General features: G+C 46.4%; 1 protein-coding gene across 1 annotated transcript in view; it reads right to left on the bottom strand.

The window, feature by feature from the left end:
• LOC139536087 (leucine-rich repeat-containing protein 75B-like) overlaps positions 1-18,917 on the bottom strand; it is a 43,323-nt gene that overhangs the window by 13,406 nt on the left and 11,000 nt on the right. Inside the window, exon 3 of the mRNA XM_071336238.1 lies at positions 17,585-17,697. Within this exon, the coding sequence (XP_071192339.1) occupies positions 17,585-17,697 (113 nt within the window). The remainder of the gene's footprint in view (positions 1-17,584; positions 17,698-18,917) is intronic.

Below are 18,917 nucleotides of genomic sequence, written 5' to 3'. Positions count from 1 at the left end.
AGTGCCTCCAGTTCCGGCACCACGCACCAAGCCTCCTGTGCGTCTCCAGAGCCCTGGACGCACTGTTCCTTCTCCCCGCACTCGCCCTGAGGTGCGTGTCCTTAGCCCGGTACCTCCAGTTCCGGTACCACGCACCAGGCCTACAGTGCGTCTCAGCCGGCCAGAGTCTGCCGTCTGCCCAGCGGCGCCTGAACTGCCCGTCTGCCCAGCGGCGCCTGAACTGCCCGTCTGCCCAGCGGCGCCTGAACTGCCCGTCTGCCCAGCGGCGCCTGAACTGCCCGTCTGCCCAGCGGCGCCTGAACTGCCCGTCTGCCCAGCGGCGCCTGAACTGCCCTCCAGTCATGAGCTGCCCTCCAGTCATGAGCTGCCCTCCAATCATGAGCTGCCCTCCAGTCATGAGCTGCCCTCCAGTCATGAGCTGCCCTCCAGTCATGAGCTGCCCTCCAGTCATGAGCTGCCCTCCAGTCATGAGCTGCCCTACAGTCATGAGCTGCCCTACAGTCATGAGCTGCCCTACAGTCATGAGCTGCCACCCAGTCATGAGCTGCCACCCAGTCATGAGCTGCCACTTAGTCCGGAGCTGCTGCCCCTTATCCCGGAGCTGCTGCCCCTTATCCCGGAGCTGCTGCCCCTTATCCCGGAGCTGCTGCCCCTTATCCCGGAGCTGCTGCCCCTTATCCCGGTGCTGGCCCTTATCCCGATACTGCCCCTTCGTTTAGGTGGGTTGAGTTGGAGGGTGGTCATTGGGAGGGGGATACGGAAGCGGGGAGTGACTATGGTGGGGTGGGGACCTCGCCCAGAGCCTGAGCCACCACCGTGGTCAGATGCCCACCCAGACCCTCCCCTAGACTTTGTGCTGGTACGCCCGGAGTTCGCACCTTAAGGGGGGGGTTATGTCACGTTCCTGACCTGTTTTCTCTTGTTTTGTATGTCTTGTTTAACGTTTGTTGCTCGTCTGGGCACTTGCGTTATTTAGCTTCACGATCATTTGTTGTTTTGTTTGTTTGTAATAGTGTTTTCGTTTCATGTTCATCTTCGGTCGTTTAATTAAAAGAAGATGGCTTATTTTCCTCATGCCGCGTTTTGGTCCGTCTCTCCTCCACACGATCGTGACAGGTACAAGGTAATTGAGGTAGCTACAATATGTACATATAGCTAGGTAGGCGTAAAGGGACTGAGCATCAGGATTGATAATGTTCATTAATTGTCATGTTTCCAACGAAAGCTGCCGTTTCCATGAATATACACTGCATTCAGAAAGTATTCAGACCCCTTCCCTTTTTCCACATGTTACATTACAGCCTTATTCTAAAATTGATTAAATAAAAAATGCTCCTCATCGATCTACACACAATACACCATAATGACAAAGTGAAAACTGGATTTGAGAAATTTTAGCAAATTTATGAGAAAAAAAAAACCTGATACCTTATTTACATAAGTTATGCAGACCCTTTGCTATGATACTCAAAATTGTGCTCAGGTGAAACCTGTTTTCATTGATAATTCTTGATGTTTCTACAACTTGATTGGAGTCCACCTGTGGTAAATTCAATTGATTGGACATGATTTGGAAAGGCACACACCTGTCTCTATATAAGGTCCCAAGGTTGACAGTGCATGTCAGAGTAAAAACCAAGCCATGAGGTCGAAGGAATTGTCCGTAGAGCTCTGAAACAGGATTGTGTCGAGGCACAGATCTGGGGAAGGGTTCCCAAAAAATGTCTGCAGCATTGAAGGCCCCCAAGAACACAGTGGCCACAGAAACAAGATTCTCTGGTCTGATGAAACCAAGATTGAACTCTTTAGCCTAAATGCCAAGTGTCACGTCTGGAGGAAGCGTGGCAACATCACTGCGTGGTCGCATTGGGGCAGCATCAGACCCTAGACCCAGTTCAATTTGCTTCCCGCCCCAATAGATCCACAGGCGATGCAATCACCATCACTCTGCACACTGCCCTATCCCATCTGGACAAGAGGAATACCTATGTAAGAATGCTGTTTATTAACTATAGCTCAGCATTCAACACCATAGTACCCTCCAAGCTCATCATTAAGCTTGAGGCCCTGGGTCTGAACCCCGCCCTGTGCAACTGGTTCCTGGACATCCTGACGGGTCACCCCCAGGTGGTGAAGAAAGGAAACATTCCCTCCACTCCACTCCGCTGATCCTCAACACCTCAACAAGGGTGCGTGCTCAGCTCCCTCCTGTACTCCCTGTTCACCCATGACTGCGTGGCCAAGCACACCTCCAACTCAATTATCACGTTTGCAGATGACACAACAGTAGTAGGCTTGATTACCAACGATGACGAGACAGCCTACAGGGAGGAGGTGAGGGCTCGGAATGTGGTGCCTGGAAAACAACCTCTCACTCAACATCAACAAAACAAAGGAGATGATTGTGGACTTCAGGAAACAGCAGAGGGTGCACACTCTCATCTACATCGACGGGACCGCAGTGGAGAAGGTGGAAAGCTTCAAGTTCCTTGGCAGACACATCACTGACAAACTGAAATGGACCACCCACACAGACAGTGTGGTGAAGAAGGCGCAACAGAGCATTTACAGAATTTTTACAGATGCACAATTGAAAGCATCCTGTCAGGCTGTATTTCTTTCTTTCTTTAACTAGGCAAATCAGTTAAGAACAAATTATTATTTTCAATGACAGCCTAGGAACAGTGGGTTAACTGTTTTTTACCTTGTCAGCTCGGGGATTCGATCTTGCAACCTTTCAGTTACTAGACCAATGCTCTAACCACTAGGCTACCTGCCGCCCCGTATCACCGCATGGTACGGCAACTGCACCCTCCGCAATCGCAAGGCTCTCCAGAGGGTGGTGCGATCTGCACAACGCATTACCGGGGGCACACTTCCTGCCCTCCAGGACACCTACAGCACCCGATGTCACAGGAAGGCCAAAAAGATCATCAAGGACATCAATCACCCGAGCCACTGCATGTTCACCCCACTACCATCCAGAAGGCGAAGTCAGTACAGGTGCATCAAAGCTGGGTCCGAGAGACTGAAAAACAGCTTCCATCTCAAGGCCATCAGACTGTTAACCAGCCATCCCTAACACACAGAGGCTGCTGCCTACATACAGACTTGAAATCATTGGCCACTTTAATAAATGGATCACTAGTCACTTTAATAATGCCACTTTATTAATGTTTACATATCTTGCATTACTCATCTCATATGTATATACTGTATTTTATACCATCTATTGCATCTTGCCAATTCCGCTCTGTCATTGCTCATCCATATATTTATATATTCTTATTCCATTCCTTTACTTAGATTTGAGTGTATTAGGTAGTTGTTGTGGAATTGTTAGATTACTTGTTCCGACAGTGCAGCAATATCTAACTAGAAGCACAAGCATTTCGCTACACTCGCAATAACATCTGCTAACCATGTGTATGTGACCAATAACATTTGATTTGAGTTTATTACAGACACCTGTGATAATCTGAGGTACTCAAAAGATGACATAAAATCCTTGAAAGATAACAAAATGATTGTAGTTTACTGGTACACTTTAAGATTTTCCAGTAATATACCCTCCCTTTGCAACCCTTAGTAAAGTACACAAAAAGCCTATACTACTTGTACTTAATATATGTATATGAGGAGGTAATTATACTCAATCAAATGGTTAGGGGATAGACAATATGAGGCAATGTTCACATAAGGTACAACAATGACATATCACTCTGTGACTTCCTGAGATTTCCTTAAATCGGCTCCACTCTTTAATGTCATGTTCGTATTCTGAGTAAGCATTTCACTCTGCTCTAAAAGTTCTGTGCCAAAAGGAACTCTTAATTTCGATATCTATCTTCCTCCCACGTGTTTACTCATTTCGGCTCCTTTCCCTCACCTTGAGCATCTCTCTCAGGTTATTAAAGGGTCAGGAGAGATTAGTCAGAGCTGTCGTGACCATTCTGTAGAACGACATCAGGGGATGCCTGCCGAGTCTCTCTGGAAATAGGTCAAACACATTCAAACAGCAGACACTGGGGCAACAGGCATAGGAGTGATGTAAGTAAATGAATGAAGGAGAAGTGCTTCAGTATCATTAACCACTTTTGTGTAGAGTCAAAGTCTATTGGAGTGACTTAACTATGGTAGTGATACAACAGGTAGTGGTAGTGATAACATGACAGAACACTGTTGTGCTCTTGAGCAGGGTAGCGAATTAATCTGAACTGCCGGAGTTAACCAATGCAAAGTTGTATACAATACTGCACGCTTATTGAAAAATAATATGTTTTATTGTCACATTCAACAGATGGGTGCAGCAAAATGTGTTGTTCTATAGGGTCAGCCATACTAGTACGGTGCCCCTGGAGAAAATTAGGGTTAAGTGCCTTGCTCAAGGACACATCAACAGATTTTTCACCTTGTAGGCTTGGTTATACCAACCGGCGCCTCTTTGGTTACTGGCCCAACGCTCTAACCGCTAGGCTACCTACCACCCTAATAACCTTGGAGGTATCTGTTTCACACCTTTGGATCAGTGTGAAATTGCCAGTCAAACAGGACCTGACACGTGCTGAGTTGACTGAAAGCCTACCTGCTCCATCTGCCTTGGATAAACCTTTTACCATGTCACAGCCTGTGTGTGTGCGTGTGTGTGTGTCCATGTCCGTACGTAGCTCTGTGTGTGTACTGAACGTGTGCCAGTGATAAACAGCCTGTCAAATGCATGATTAGTACTATACGTAACCTAATCGTCTGACCCTGTAGCCACATAGGATTAGAAATAAGAATTAGAATACTAGAATGGCCATGAACCTTCTTATGATGAAATAAAGGTCAGCCATTTTGGTCAGGGATTTGGTCAACAATGGTTTGGAAACTGCGGTATGCCACTGCTAGCCTGCATCCAGTCTGGGTCAGATATCAGTGCCCCAGGTGGATAGCTTCACATGTAGCAGAAAGATGGGGGTCAGAGTGGGTATTATATTCAATCAAATCCAATTTTATTTGTCACATGCTTGGAACCCTGACCTGTTCACTGGATTTGCTACCTTGTCCTGGACCTGCTGTTTTGGACTCTCTCTCTACCACACCTGCTCTCTCTAACTCTGAATGATCGGCTATGAAAAGCCAACTGACATTTACTCCTGAGGTGCTGACCTGTTGCACCCTCTACAACCACTGTGATTATTATTATCTGATGCTGCTGGTCACCAATGAACATTTGAACATCTTGGCCATGTTCTGTTATGATCTCCACCCGGCACAGCCAGAAGAGGACTGGCCACCCCTCAGAGCCTGGTTCCTCTCTAGGTTTCTTCCTAGGTTCTGGCCTTTCTAGGGAGTTTGTCCTAGCCACCGTGCTTCTACATCTGCATTGGTTGCTGTTTGTTTGGGGCTTTAGGCTGGGTTTCTGTACAGCACTTTGTGACATTGGCCGATGTAAAAAAAGGGCTTTATAAATACATTTGATTGATGCTTCGCAAACAGGTGTAGACTAACTGCGAAATGCTTACTTACAGGCCCTTCCCAACTATGCACACCCACAGCTGATAAGACCTGTGCTAACAGCCCAACAGCCATAAAGCACACACAGCCAGTATCTTACTCTTTTTACCATTCACCTCAAGCTGATAATGCTTTCTATTGGGCTGCTTGGACAACCATTGACCCTCGCCCGCTGAGTGTAGTACCATATAAAGTGATAAAAGGTATATAGTTATAACTTTGTGACCAATTGAGTTGGTCAGTAAAGAGAATTTAACTCCCATCCATTGACATCATTTCTTACTTTCAAACCCTCATCAGTGTAACGGTTTCTCTCCTCCTCTTCGTCTGAAGAGGAGGAGTAGGGATTGGACCAAAACGCAGCGTTGTATGCAGACATAATGAATTTATTTAAACAAGACGAAAACACGAAGAACACTTGAATAGATTACAAAACAACAAAACGACGTAGACAGACCTGAACATGTGAACTTACAATAAAACACGAAGAACGCACAAACAGGAACAGATTAACCAAACGAACGAAAACGAAACAGTCCCGTGTGGTGCGACAGACACAGACACAGGAACAATCACCCACAAACAAACAGTGAGAACAGCCTACCTTAATATGGTTCTCAATCAGAGGAAACGTCAAACACCTGCCCCTAATTGAGAACCATATCAAGCAACACATTTAACCCCACATAGAAACACATAACATAGACTACCCACCCAGCTCACGTCCTGACCAACTAAACACATACAAAAACAAGGAAAACAGGTCAGGAACGTGACAGAACCCCCCCCTCAAGGTGCGAACTCCGGGCGCACCACCTAAAGTCTAGGGGAGGGTCTGGGTGGGCATCTGTCCACGGTGGCGGCTCCGGACGTGGTCCCCACCCCACCATAGTCAAACCCCGCTTCCGTAGCCTCCTCCAAATGGCCACCCTCCAAATTAACCCCACTGGATTTAGGGGCAGCACCGGACTAAGGGGCAACACCGGAATGAGGGGCAGCTCCGGAATGAGGGGCAGCTCCGGACTGAGGGGCGGATCCTGGCTGGCTGGCTCTGGCGGATCCTGGCTGGCTGGCTCTGGCGGATCCTGGCTGGCTGGCTCTGGCGGATCCGGCTGCTCATGGCTGGCTGGCGGCTCCGGCTGCTCATGGCTGGCTGGCGGCTCCGGCTGCTCATGGCTTGCTGGCGGCTCCGGCCGCTCATGGCTGGCTGGCGGCTCCGGCTGCTCATGGCTGGCTGGCTGCTCCGGCTGCTCATGGCTGGATGGCGGCTCCGGCTGCTCATGGCTGGCGGAAGGCTCCGGCTGCTCCTGTCTGGCGGAAGGCTCCGGCTGCTCCTGTCTGGCGGAAGGCTCCGGCTGCTCCTGTCTGGCAGAAGGCTCCGGCTGCTCCTGTCTGGCAGAAGGCTCCGGCTGCTCCTGTCTGGCGGAAGGCTCCGGCTGCTCCTGTCTGGCGGAAGGCTCTGGCGGCTCCTGTCTGGCGGAAGGCTCTGGCGGCTCCTGTCTGGCGGAAGGGCTCTGGCGGCTCCTGTCTGGCGGACGGCTCTAGCGGCTCCTGTCTGGCAGACGGCTCTGAAGGCTCAGGACAGACGGGCGGCTTTGAAGGCTCAGTACAGACGGGCGGCTTTGAAGGCTCAGTACAGACGGGCGGCTTTGAAGGCTCAGTACAGACGGGCGGCTTTGAAGGCTCAGGACAGACGGGCAGTTCTAGCTGCGCTTGGCAGACGGACAGTTCAGACGGCGTTGGGCAGACGGGCAGTTCAGACGGCGTTGGGCAGACGGGCAGTTCAGGCGCCGCTGGGCAGACGGCAGACTCTGGCCGGCTGAGGCGCACTGTCGGCCTGGTGCATGGTGCCGGAACTGGAGGTACCGGGCTAAGGACACGCACCTTCAGGCTAGTGCGGGGAGCAGCAACAGGACGCACAGGACTCTGGAGGCGCACAGGAGGCTTGGTGCGTGGTACCGGAACTGGAGGTACTGGGCTGGAGACACGCACCACAGGGCTAGTGCGTGGAGGAGGAACAGGGCTCTGGAGACGCACAGGAGGCTTGGTGCGTGGTGCCGGAACTGGTGGTACCGGACTGAAGACACGCACCATAGGGCTAGTGCGTGGAGGAGGAACAGGGCTCTGGAGACGCACAGGAAGCCTGGTGCGTGGTGTAAGCACTGGTGGTACTGGGCTGGGGCGGGGAGGTGGCGCCGGATATACCGGACCATGCAGGCGTACTGGCTCCCTTTAGCACTGAGCCTGCCCAACCTTACCTGGTTGTATGCTCCCCGTAGCCCGACCAGTGCGGGGAGGTGGAATAACCCGCACTGGGCTGTGTATGCGAACCGGGGACACCATGCGTAAGGCTGGTGCCATGTATGCCGGCCCGAGGAGACGCACTGGTGGCCAGATGCGTTGGGCACGCTTCATGACATCCGGCTCAATACTCAATCTAGCCCTGCCAGTGCGGGGAGGTGGAATAACCCGCACCGGGCTAAGCACACGTACAGGAGACACCGTGCGCTTTACCGCATAACACGGTGTCTGCCCGTACTCTCGCTCTCCACAGTAAGCTCGGGGAGTTGGCGCAGGTCTCCTACCTGACTTCGCCACACTCCCTTGTAGCCCCCCCCCAAGAAATTTTTGGGCTTGACTCACAGGCATCCGTGCTAGCTGCGTACCCTCATAACGCCGGTTCCTCTCACCGGTTGCCTCTGCTCTCCTAATAGTCTCCAGCTGTTCCCATGGGAGGCGATCTTTTCCAGCCAGGATCTCCTCCCATGTGTAGCAACCCTTGCCGTCCAAAACATCCTCCCATGTCCATTCCTCCTTCGTGCGCTGTTGCTTTCTCCCACGCCGCTTGGTCCTTTGTGGGTGGGTGATTCTGTAACGGTTTCTCTCCTCCTCTTCGTCTGAAGAGGAGGAGTAGGGATTGGACCAAAACGCAGCGTTGTATGCAGACATAATGAATTTATTTAAACAAGACGAAAACACGAAGAACACTTGAATAGATTACAAAACAACAAAACGACGTAGACAGACCTGAACATGTGAACTTACAATAAAACACGAAGAACGCACGAACAGGAACAGACTAACCAAACGAACGAAAACGAAACAGTCCCGTGTGGTGCGACAGACACAGACACAGGAACAATCACCCACAAACAAACAGTGAGAACAGCCTACCTTAATATGGTTCTCAATCAGAGGAAACGTCAAACACCTGCCCCTAATTGAGAACCATATCAGGCAACACATTTAACCCCACATAGAAACACATAACATAGACTACCCACCCAGCTCACGTCCTGACCAACTAAACACATACAAAAACAAGGAAAACAGGTCAGGAACGTGACAATCAGCTACAGATGTAGGATCTTAATTTGAGACAGTTTGCTACAGTAGGAAATAGTAGGAAATAATCCTGCAGCAACAGGAAATGTGGATTATAAATAATGGACATTTTTGTAGGGGTTGATACATTTTTCGTTAGGGCAAATCAAGTCTAAAATGTCAGTGGAAAGTACTGTACAAACTTGAAGCCTTTTTAAAACTCATACACTATACGTTTACATTTCCTACAGTGCAGGAAAATGATCAGATATCAAATTAAGTGCTGTGCAATGCATGAGTGGATTTAATTATACCTGGGGAATGTTGTATTATGCTATGTGCTGAATATGGCCCTTGATTGGCTACAGTCAGTGCTTCTTCCTGTTTTTATTGAGCTAGATAACATGCTATTGTAGACACAAATTAAATAGACTTTGATCTCTCCTGGGACATGATTCTGAACAATACAGGACAAAATGGCTCTGCACCTTTCACACTGTTCTAGGACTGAGCTGACAAGTAATAAAGCAAGGTCTGGGTTTCATTTATGCATGAGCTCTGAAATGAATACAATGGAATTGTCACTGGAAAGCATGCTATTGTACAAGTAATACTCCTTTTTTTCCTATAAATGAGAGAACATGCCTATAGCTGTAACCTATTTACTGTAAGACTAGGCAGGGGGAATTAATGAAACACAGGGCTTCTAATGGGTAGCCCTGCAGTCCCCCCACACTCTCTCTCCCTCTTTCTTTCCCTCCCTCGCTCTCTCCCTCCCCCTTTCTCCTTCTCTCAATTTTAGGGCTTTATTGGCATGGGAAACCTATGTTTACATATGTCTCTCTCTCTCTCGTTTACCCTAGAGCCTCAGCTCAGACCGCAGAACAGCTCTGTGCTCTCTCTGAGGCAACTGTTGAACAAAATCGACACAAAGAAAATCATCTGGGAGAAGCAAGAGAACAAAATCAATGTGAGAAATTATTTTAAAATGGGACCAACTTGAGAGGGAACGAGAGAGAGGGAGCGTGAGAAAAACAGAGAGAACACCAGAAAGGTTAGATGGGGAAGAATACTCTATAGCATAAATACATCAATTGAGGAAAAGCATCACTTTATGTGAAGTATACCCTATATCAAACAACAAATGATCAAATACCCATTATCAGTGAACCCATAATGAATTGTGCCCTAAATGCTACTAGTATTCACAGCACAAACTCTTCCGCACTTTTTCAGTAAGCTGTGAAATTTACTTGAATAGAAATTATGTTGACAGTGTTCCAGTGCAGTATGGCTGAGGCTGCCTGGCTGGGTAGTTAGGGTGAAGGCTGTGAGAAGATGGATGATTTACAGAGAGGAGCATGCTGCCAGAGTAGAGCCTGCAAATGAACACAGTGGGAGAGCCTTGGTAGTTAGTGTTTAGGCTATGAGAAGAGAGGCTGCTATTTAAAACAATGTTTAACCTTTATTTAACTAGGCAAGTCAGTTAAGAATAAATTCTTATTTTACATTTTACAATGTTAATTTATTCCTCGGTTAGACAGGTCCACAGTACCATGACAGTTGTCAAGCTGTGCACTGGGGCGTGGAACAATTACACTACAGTATACTCCCATACAAACTTATTCTGCACCAAGTAAACATGATATGATATACTGCCCAACAAAATAGGATACTACATAGGCCTATATTATATGACCCCAAGACTAGGGTTGCAAAGGCAGGTACAGTGGGGAGAACAAGTATTTGATACACTGCCGATTTTGCAGGTTTTCCTACTTACAAAGCATGTAGAGGTCTGTAATTTTTATCATAGGTACACTTCAACTATGAGAGACGGAATCTAAAACACAAATCCAGAAAATCACATTGTATGATTTTTAAGTAATTAATTTGCATTTTATTGCATGACATAAGTATTTGATACATCAGAAAAGCAGAACTTAATATTTGGTACAGAAACCTTTGTTTGCAATTACAGAGATCATACGTTTCCTGTAGTTCTTGACTAGGTTTGCACACACTGCAGCAGGGATTTTGGCCCACTCCTCCCTACAGATCTTCTCCAGATCCTTCAGGTTTCGGGGCTGTCGCTGGGCAATACGGACTTTCAGCTCCCTCCAAAGATTTTCTATTGGGTTCAGGTCTGGAGACTGGCTAGGCCACTCCAGGACCTTGAGATGCTTCTTACGGAGCCACTCCTTAGTTGCCATGGCTGTGTGCTTCGTGTCGTTGTCATGCTGGAAGACCCAGCCACGAGCCATCTCCAGAAATAAGTCTCTCACTGTTGCCGCCTGCTACCGACCCCCCTCAGCTCCCAGCTGTGCCCTGGACACCATCTGTGAATTGATCGCTCCCCATCTAGCTTCAGAGTTTGTTCTGTTAGGTGACCTAAACTGGGATATGCTTAACACCCCGGCAGTCCTACAATCCAAGCTTGATGCCCTCAATCTCACACAAATCATCAAGGAACCCACCAGGTACAACCCTAAATCCGTAAACATGGGCACCCTAATAGACATTATCCTGACCAACCTGCCCTCCAAATACACCTCTGCTGTCTTCAATCAAGATCTCAGCGATCACTGCCTCATTGCCTGTATCCGCCACGGGTCCGCGGTCAAACGACCACCCCTCATCACTGTCAAACGCTCCCTAAAACACTTCTGCGAGCAGGCCTTTCTAATCGACCTGGCCCGGGTACCCTGGAAGGATATTGACCTCATCCCGTCAGTTGAGGATGCCTGGTCATTCTTTAAATGTTACTTCCTCACCATATTAGACAAGCATGCTCCGTTCAAAAAATGCAGAACCAAGAACAGATATAGCCCTTGGTTCACTCCAGACCTGACTGCCCTCGACCAGCACAAAAACATCCTGTGGCGAACTGCAATAGCATCGAAGAGCCCCCGCGATATGCAACTGTTCAGGGAAGTCAGGAACCAATACACGCAGTCAGTCAGGAAAGCAAAGGCCAGCTTTTTCAAGCAGAAATTTGCATCCTGTAGCTCTAACTCCAAAAAGTTCTGGGATACTGTAAAGTCCATGGAGAACAAGAGCACCTCCTCCCAGCTGCCCACTGCACTGAGGCTAGGTAACACGGTCACCACCGATAAATCCATGATAATCGAAGACTTCAACAAGCATTTCTCAATGGCTGGCCATGCCTTCCTCCTGGCGACTCCAACCTTGGCCAACAGCCCCGCCCCCCCCGCTGCTACTCGCCCAAGCCTCCCCAGCTTCTCCTTTACCCAAATCCAGATAGCAGATGTTCTGAAAGAGCTGGAAAACCTGGACCCATACAAATCAGCTGGGCTTGACAATCTGGACCCCCTATTTCTGAAACTGTCCGCCGCCATTGTCGCACCCCCTATCACCAGCCTGTTCAACCTCTCCTTCGTAACATCTGAGATCCCCAAGGATTGGAAAGCTGCCGCGGTCATCCCCCTCTTCAAAGGGGGAGACACCCTGGACCCAAACTGTTACAGACCTATATCCATCCTGCCCTGCCTATCTAAGGTCTTCGAAAGCCAAGTCAACAAACAGATCACTGACCATCTCGAATCCCACCGTACCTTCTCCGCTGTGCAATCCGGTTTCCGAGCCGGTCATGGGTGCACCTCAGCCACGCTCAAGGTACTAAACGATATCATAACCGCCATCGATAAAAGACATTACTGTGCAGCCGTCTTCATCGACCTGGCCAAGGCTTTCGACTCTGTCAATCACCATATTCTTATCGGCAGACTCAGTAGCCTCGGTTTTTCTAATGACTGCCTTGCCTGGTTCACCAACTACTTTGCAGACAGAGTTCAGTGTGTCAAATCGGAGGGCATGTTGTCCGGTCCTCTGGCAGTCTCTATGGGGGTACCACAGGGTTCAATTCTCGGGCCGACTCTTTTCTCTGTATACATCAATGATGTTGCTTTTGCTGCGGGCGATTCCCTGATCCACCTCTACGCAGACGACACCATTCTATATACTTCCGGCCCTTCCTTGGACACTGTGCTATCTAACCTCCAAACGAGCTTCAATGCCATACAACACTCCTTCCGTGGCCTCCAACTGCTCTTAAACGCTAGTAAAACCAAATGCATGCTTTTCAACCGTTCGCTGCCTGCACCCGCACGCCCGACTAGCATCACCACCCTGGACGGTTCCGACCTAGAATATGTGGACATCTATAAGTACCTAGGTGTCTGGCTAGACTGCAAACTCTCCTTCCAGACTCATATCAAACATCTCCAATCCAAAATCAAAGCAAGAATCGGCTTTCTATTCCGCAACAAAGCCTCCTTCACTCACGCCGCCAAACTTACCCTAGTAAAACTGACTATCCTACCGATCCTCGACTTCGGCGATGTCATCTACAAAATAGCTTCCAATACTCTACTCAGCAAACTGGATGCAGTTTATCACAGTGCCATTCGTTTTGTTACTAAAGCACCTTATACGACCCACCACTGCGACCTGTATGCCCTAGTCGGCTGGCCCTCGCTACATGTTCGTCGTCAGACCCACTGGCTCCAGGTCATCTACAAGGCTATGCTAGGTAAAGTGCCGCCTTATCTCAGTTCACTGGTCACGATGGCTACACCCACCCGCAGCACGCGCTCCAGCAGGTGTATCTCACTGATCATCCCTAAAGCCAAAACCTCATTTGGACGCCTTTCCTTCCAGTTCTCTGCTGCCTGCGACTGGAACGAATTGCAAAAATCTCTGAAGTTGGAGACTTTTATCTCCCTCAACAACTTTAAAAATCTGCTATCCGAGCAGCTAACCGATCGCTGCAGCTGTACATAGTCCATCTGTAAACTACCCACCCAATTTACCTACCTCACCCCCCATACTGCTTTTATTTATTTACTTTTCTGCTCTTTTGCACACCAGTATCTCTTCTTGCACATGATCATCTGATGATTTATCACTCCAGTGTTAATCTGCTAAATTGTAATTATTCGATTTATTGCCTACCTCATGCCTTTTGCACACATTGTATATAGATTCTCTTTTTTTTCTACCATGTTATTGACTTGTTTATTGTTTACTCCATGTGTAACTCTGTGTTGTCTGTTCACACTGCTATGCTTTATCTTGGCCAGGTCGCAGTTGCAAATGAGAACTTGTTCTCAACTAGCCTACCTGGTTAAATAAAGGTGAAAAAAAAAAAACAAAAAAAAAAATCTTCAATGCTCTTACTGAGGGAAGGAGGTTGTTGGCCAAGATCTCGCGATACATGGCCCCATCCATCCTCCCCTCAATACGGTGCAGTCGTCCTGTCCCCTTTGCAGAAAAGCATCCCCAAAGAATGATGTTTCCACCTCCATGCTTCACGGTTGGGATGGTGTTCTTGGGGTTGTACTCATACTTCTTCTTCCTCCAAACACGGCGAGTGGAGTTAGACCAAAAAGCTCTATTTTTGTCTCATCAGACCACATGACCTTCTCCCATTCCTCCTCTGGATCATCCAGATGGTCATTGGCAAACTTCAGACGGGCCTGGACATGCACTGGCTTAAGCAGGGGGACCTTGCGTGCGCTGCAGGATTTTAATCCATGACGGCGTAGTGTGTTACTAATGGTTTTCTTTGAGACTGTGGTCCCAGCTCTCTTCAGGTCATTGACCAGGTCCTGCCGTGTAGTTCTGGGCTGATCCCTCACCTTCCTCATGATCATTGATGCCCCACGAGGTGAAATCTTGCATGGAGCCCCAGACCGAGGGTGATTGACCGTCATCTTGAACTTCTTCCATTTTCTAATAATTGCGCCAACAGTTGTTTCCTTCTCACCAAGCTGCTTGCCTATTGTCCTGTAGCCCATCCCAGCCTTGTGCAGGTCTACAATTTTATCCCTGATGTCCTTACACAGCTCTCTGGTCTTGGCTATTGTGGAGAGGTTGGAATCTGTTTGATTGAGTGTGTGGACAGGTGTCTTTTATACAGGTAACGAGTTCAAACAGGTGCAGTTAATACAGGTAATGAGTGGAGAACAGGAGGGCTTCTTAAAGAAAAACTAACAGGTCTGTGAGAGCCGGAATTCTTACTGGTTGGTAGGTGATCAAATACTTATGTCATGCAATAAAATGCAAATTAATTATTTAAAAATCATACAATGTGATTTTCTGGATTTTTGTTTTAGATTCCGTCTCTCACAGTTGAAGTGTACCTATGATAAAAATGACAGACCTCTACATGCTTTGTAAGTAGGAAAACCTGCAAAATCGGCAGTGTATCAAATACTTGTTCTCCCCACTGTATATTACTGGTAACTTTATACATTTATCAGTAAACTACCAGAATTTCAAGGATTTTATGTAATCTATCACAAGACATCTAGTGGCCCTTTTGGGAACTTTAGATTATCACAGGTGTCTGTAATCATCTCTGGCCCTCTGTGTGGCATTATAACATTTAAAATATGAAATAATAAAATATGGTTTTAAAATAAAAAAAATAGAAAGGAAAAGCTGTAAAACATCTACTTAATGAATACTGTGGATGTTAAATATGAGGGTTTCGGCATGATTGATTCTTTATAAATATTTTTTTAAACACTTAGTAAAATAAATATGTCAGTACAGTGCCTTGCAAAAGTATTCATCCCCCTTGGCGTTTTAACTATTTTGTTGCATTACAACCTGTAATTTAAATGGATTTTAATTCGATTTCATGTAATGGACATACACAAAATAGTCCAAATTTGTGAAGTAAAATGAAAAAACGAACATGTTTAAAAAATGTAACGGAAAAGTGGTGTGTGCATATGCATTCACCCCCTCTGCTATGAAGCTCCTAAATAAGATCTGGTGCAACCAATTACCTTCAGAAGTCACATAATTAGTTAGATTGCACACAGGTAGACTTTATTTAAGTGTCACATGATCTCAGTATATACACACCTGTTCTGAAAGGCCCCAGAGTCTGCAACATCACTAAGGAGACCAAGGAGCTCTCCAAACAGATCAGGGAAAAGTTGTGGAGAACTACAGATCAGGGTTGGGTTATAAAAAAACATCAGAAACGTTGAACATCCCACGGAGCACAAATAAATCCATTATTACATTTTTGAAAGAATATGGCACCATAACAAAGCTGCCAAGAGAGGGCCGCCCACCAAAACTCGTGGACCAAGCAAGGAGGGCATTAATCAGAGGCAACAAAGAGACCAAAGATGACCCTGAAGGAGCTGCAAAGGAGATTGGAGTATCTGTCCATAGGCCCACTTTAAGCCATACACTCCACTGAGCTGGGCTTTACAGAATGGCCAGAAAAGCCATTGCTTAAAGAAAAAAATAAGCAAACACGTTTGGTGTTCGGCAAAAGGCATGTGGGAAACTACCAAAACATATGGAAGAAGGTACTCTGGTCAGATGAGACTAAAATGTAGCTTTTTGGCCATCAAGGGAAATGTCTGGCGCAAACCCAACACCTCTCATCACCCCGAGAACATCATCCCCACAGTGAAGCATGGTGGTGGCAGCATCATGCTGTGGGGATGTTTTTCATTGGCAGGGATTGGGAAACTGGTCAGAATTGAAGCAATGATGGATGGTGTGGAATACAGGGAAATTCTTGAGGGTAACCTGTTTCAGTCTTTGAGACTGGGATGGAGGTTCACCTTCCAGCAGGACAATTTCCCTAAGAATACTGCTAAAGCAACACTCGAGTGGTTTAAGGGGAAACATTTACATGTCTTGGAATGGCCTAGTCCAAGCCCAGACCTCAATCCAATTGAGAATCTGTGGTATGACTTAAAGATTGCTGTACACCAGCGGAACCCATCCAACTTGATGGAGCTGGAGCAGTTTTGCCTTGAATGGGCAAAAATCCCAGTGGCTAGATGTGCCAAGCTTATAGAGACATACCCCAAGAGACTTGCAGCTGTAATTGCTGCAAAAGGTGGCTCTACAAAGTATTGACTTTGGGGGGAAGTGAATAGTTATGTACGCTCAAGTTCTGTTTTTAGTCTTATTTGTTTGATTCACAAGAAAAAAGAATTAGCATCTTCAAAGTGGTAGGCATGCTGTGTAAATCAAATGATACAACCCCCCCCAAAATCTATTTTAATTCCAGGTTGTAAGGCAACAAAAAAGGAAAAATGCCAGGGGGTGAATACTTTTGTTGTAAAAGTTTTGGCGCAAAACTAGTGGCAGTTGTGAACACATTCAATAGTTGCAGTTAATTGAAAATAATGCCATTGATTAGATGCTTTTTTCATTAATTAGACTATTTTCTCTTAACCATGTGGTATATCTACTAGAAACTCATGGACAATATGGACACAGATATAATAAATGAATACTATATCAAAATATATATTTTTAAAGTTATTCAAGAATAAATTACCAGAATGACGATACATTGCCATAGATTCTCTGTTAATTACTGAAGATTGCAGTAACTTTGGTAAATTACCGGTAGCTTTGCAACCTTATCCGAGACACTAACAAAATAGACTTGGTGGAAGCTGGTGCTGCTGTGTAATTATCTAACACATGAAATCCTTGCTGTTATTGTACAGTAAAGCACCCAATATCAGGAGTGACTAATCTCTAACAAACACTCACTGAACACGAGACTGTTCTGTTTCAGAGATGTTAGTGGGCTTAAGTAGGTTTTTGGGGCCGTGCGTACTGTATCACTACTCTGATGTCAGTTTGCTGTTCGCTGTTCATTTGTTTGCAGTGGAGTTATGGCAGTAGCTGTCCCAGTTAGTGGATGTGCCAGCGATAGATGGACAGATCGGCAGACGGACAGACTCACCAGGCCTGCGACTTCCTCCTGGGAAGGCTTTGTCTCATCCACTTGGAGTGAGGGGTCAGGTGGAATATCAGCTGTCTGCAGATCTTGTTGGATGACTTCAGGGTATCTGTTTCCTGTAATATACACACATACATACATACATACATACATACATACATACATACATACATACATACATACATACATACATACATACATACATACATACATACATACATACATACATACATACATACATAGGGTGAAAGTGTCTGGCTTTCAAATAGAGGAACAATCAAAGTGACTGCTCTTGTTGACTCTCTGAACTGAATACATTTAATGAAAATAGGCCTATTTTCCTTTCCGACATCATGAACAATGGAATTAGACCCCTGCATTTTCCTTCATATGATGTCAAATGCATCATACGGGGATGATTTCTGTATTTTGAAAGTTACATATCTTGAAAAAACATTTTGCGACTATGTCAACAATGCACTAATGAAACAAACACCAAAATATTGTTTTAGGGTGGAATTTTCCTTTAAACCACATTTAGGACAACCTTGTGACGCCTAAGAATTAATTGATACATTTTAGAAGCCCAAGGCAGAACATCTTGGATACACATATTTCAATGGACCACTGTTTCACTTATGTCCTTGCAACCCCTATTATGCCACATTGAGCTGTGTAGTGATGGGGCTGTTTCCTTTGTTCTTAGAATGTTAGTTTAAAAGGTGAAGGTTATTTATATTGTCTGATCCCCTTCACTTATCCCACTACAAACAATCCAACCACTTGGCTGCTATCACCACATTATCTCAAGGCTCTTCTCCCTTGTCCATCCAACATGGTTATACATCAAAATATACTTCAGCATCTCTGTCAGTCCCTCTCTCCTTGGTCTTGCTCTTGTTCCATTGCTCTTTCTCCCTTATAATAACATGTTTTTCTCTTTGATGGGAATTGGGGCATTGTCAACATGGAATCAAATTCAAAATTGATTCAGAATATGCACAGGCAGTAGCCACCACAGGGCTCTTGAGATATAGATACACAGTACTATGGTTGAATGCACAATAAAAGTCATGTTTTGAAGCAGTGAAACTGGTTCTTCACATTTTGATGAATTGTTGTTGACATTGGATTTTACTTTTGACGGTTGTAGAAATGACACCACACTGTGACTGACCTACTTCTTGTCATTAGTTATAAATAGGCGCCCCATGTCTCCAGCACCCCAAGAGTGAATACGTGCACACACACACACAAATGCGTCATTCAGAGCCTAATCATAACTGTATGATTTATGGCAGCAGTTGGAAGGCTGGAACCAAACCAAATGGCCTAG

The sequence above is a fragment of the Salvelinus alpinus genome, chromosome 1 (assembly GCF_045679555.1).
Source record: "Salvelinus alpinus chromosome 1, SLU_Salpinus.1, whole genome shotgun sequence".
Lineage (NCBI taxonomy): Eukaryota > Metazoa > Chordata > Actinopteri > Salmoniformes > Salmonidae > Salvelinus > Salvelinus alpinus.
This window is presented reverse-complemented; position numbering and strand designations above follow the sequence as displayed.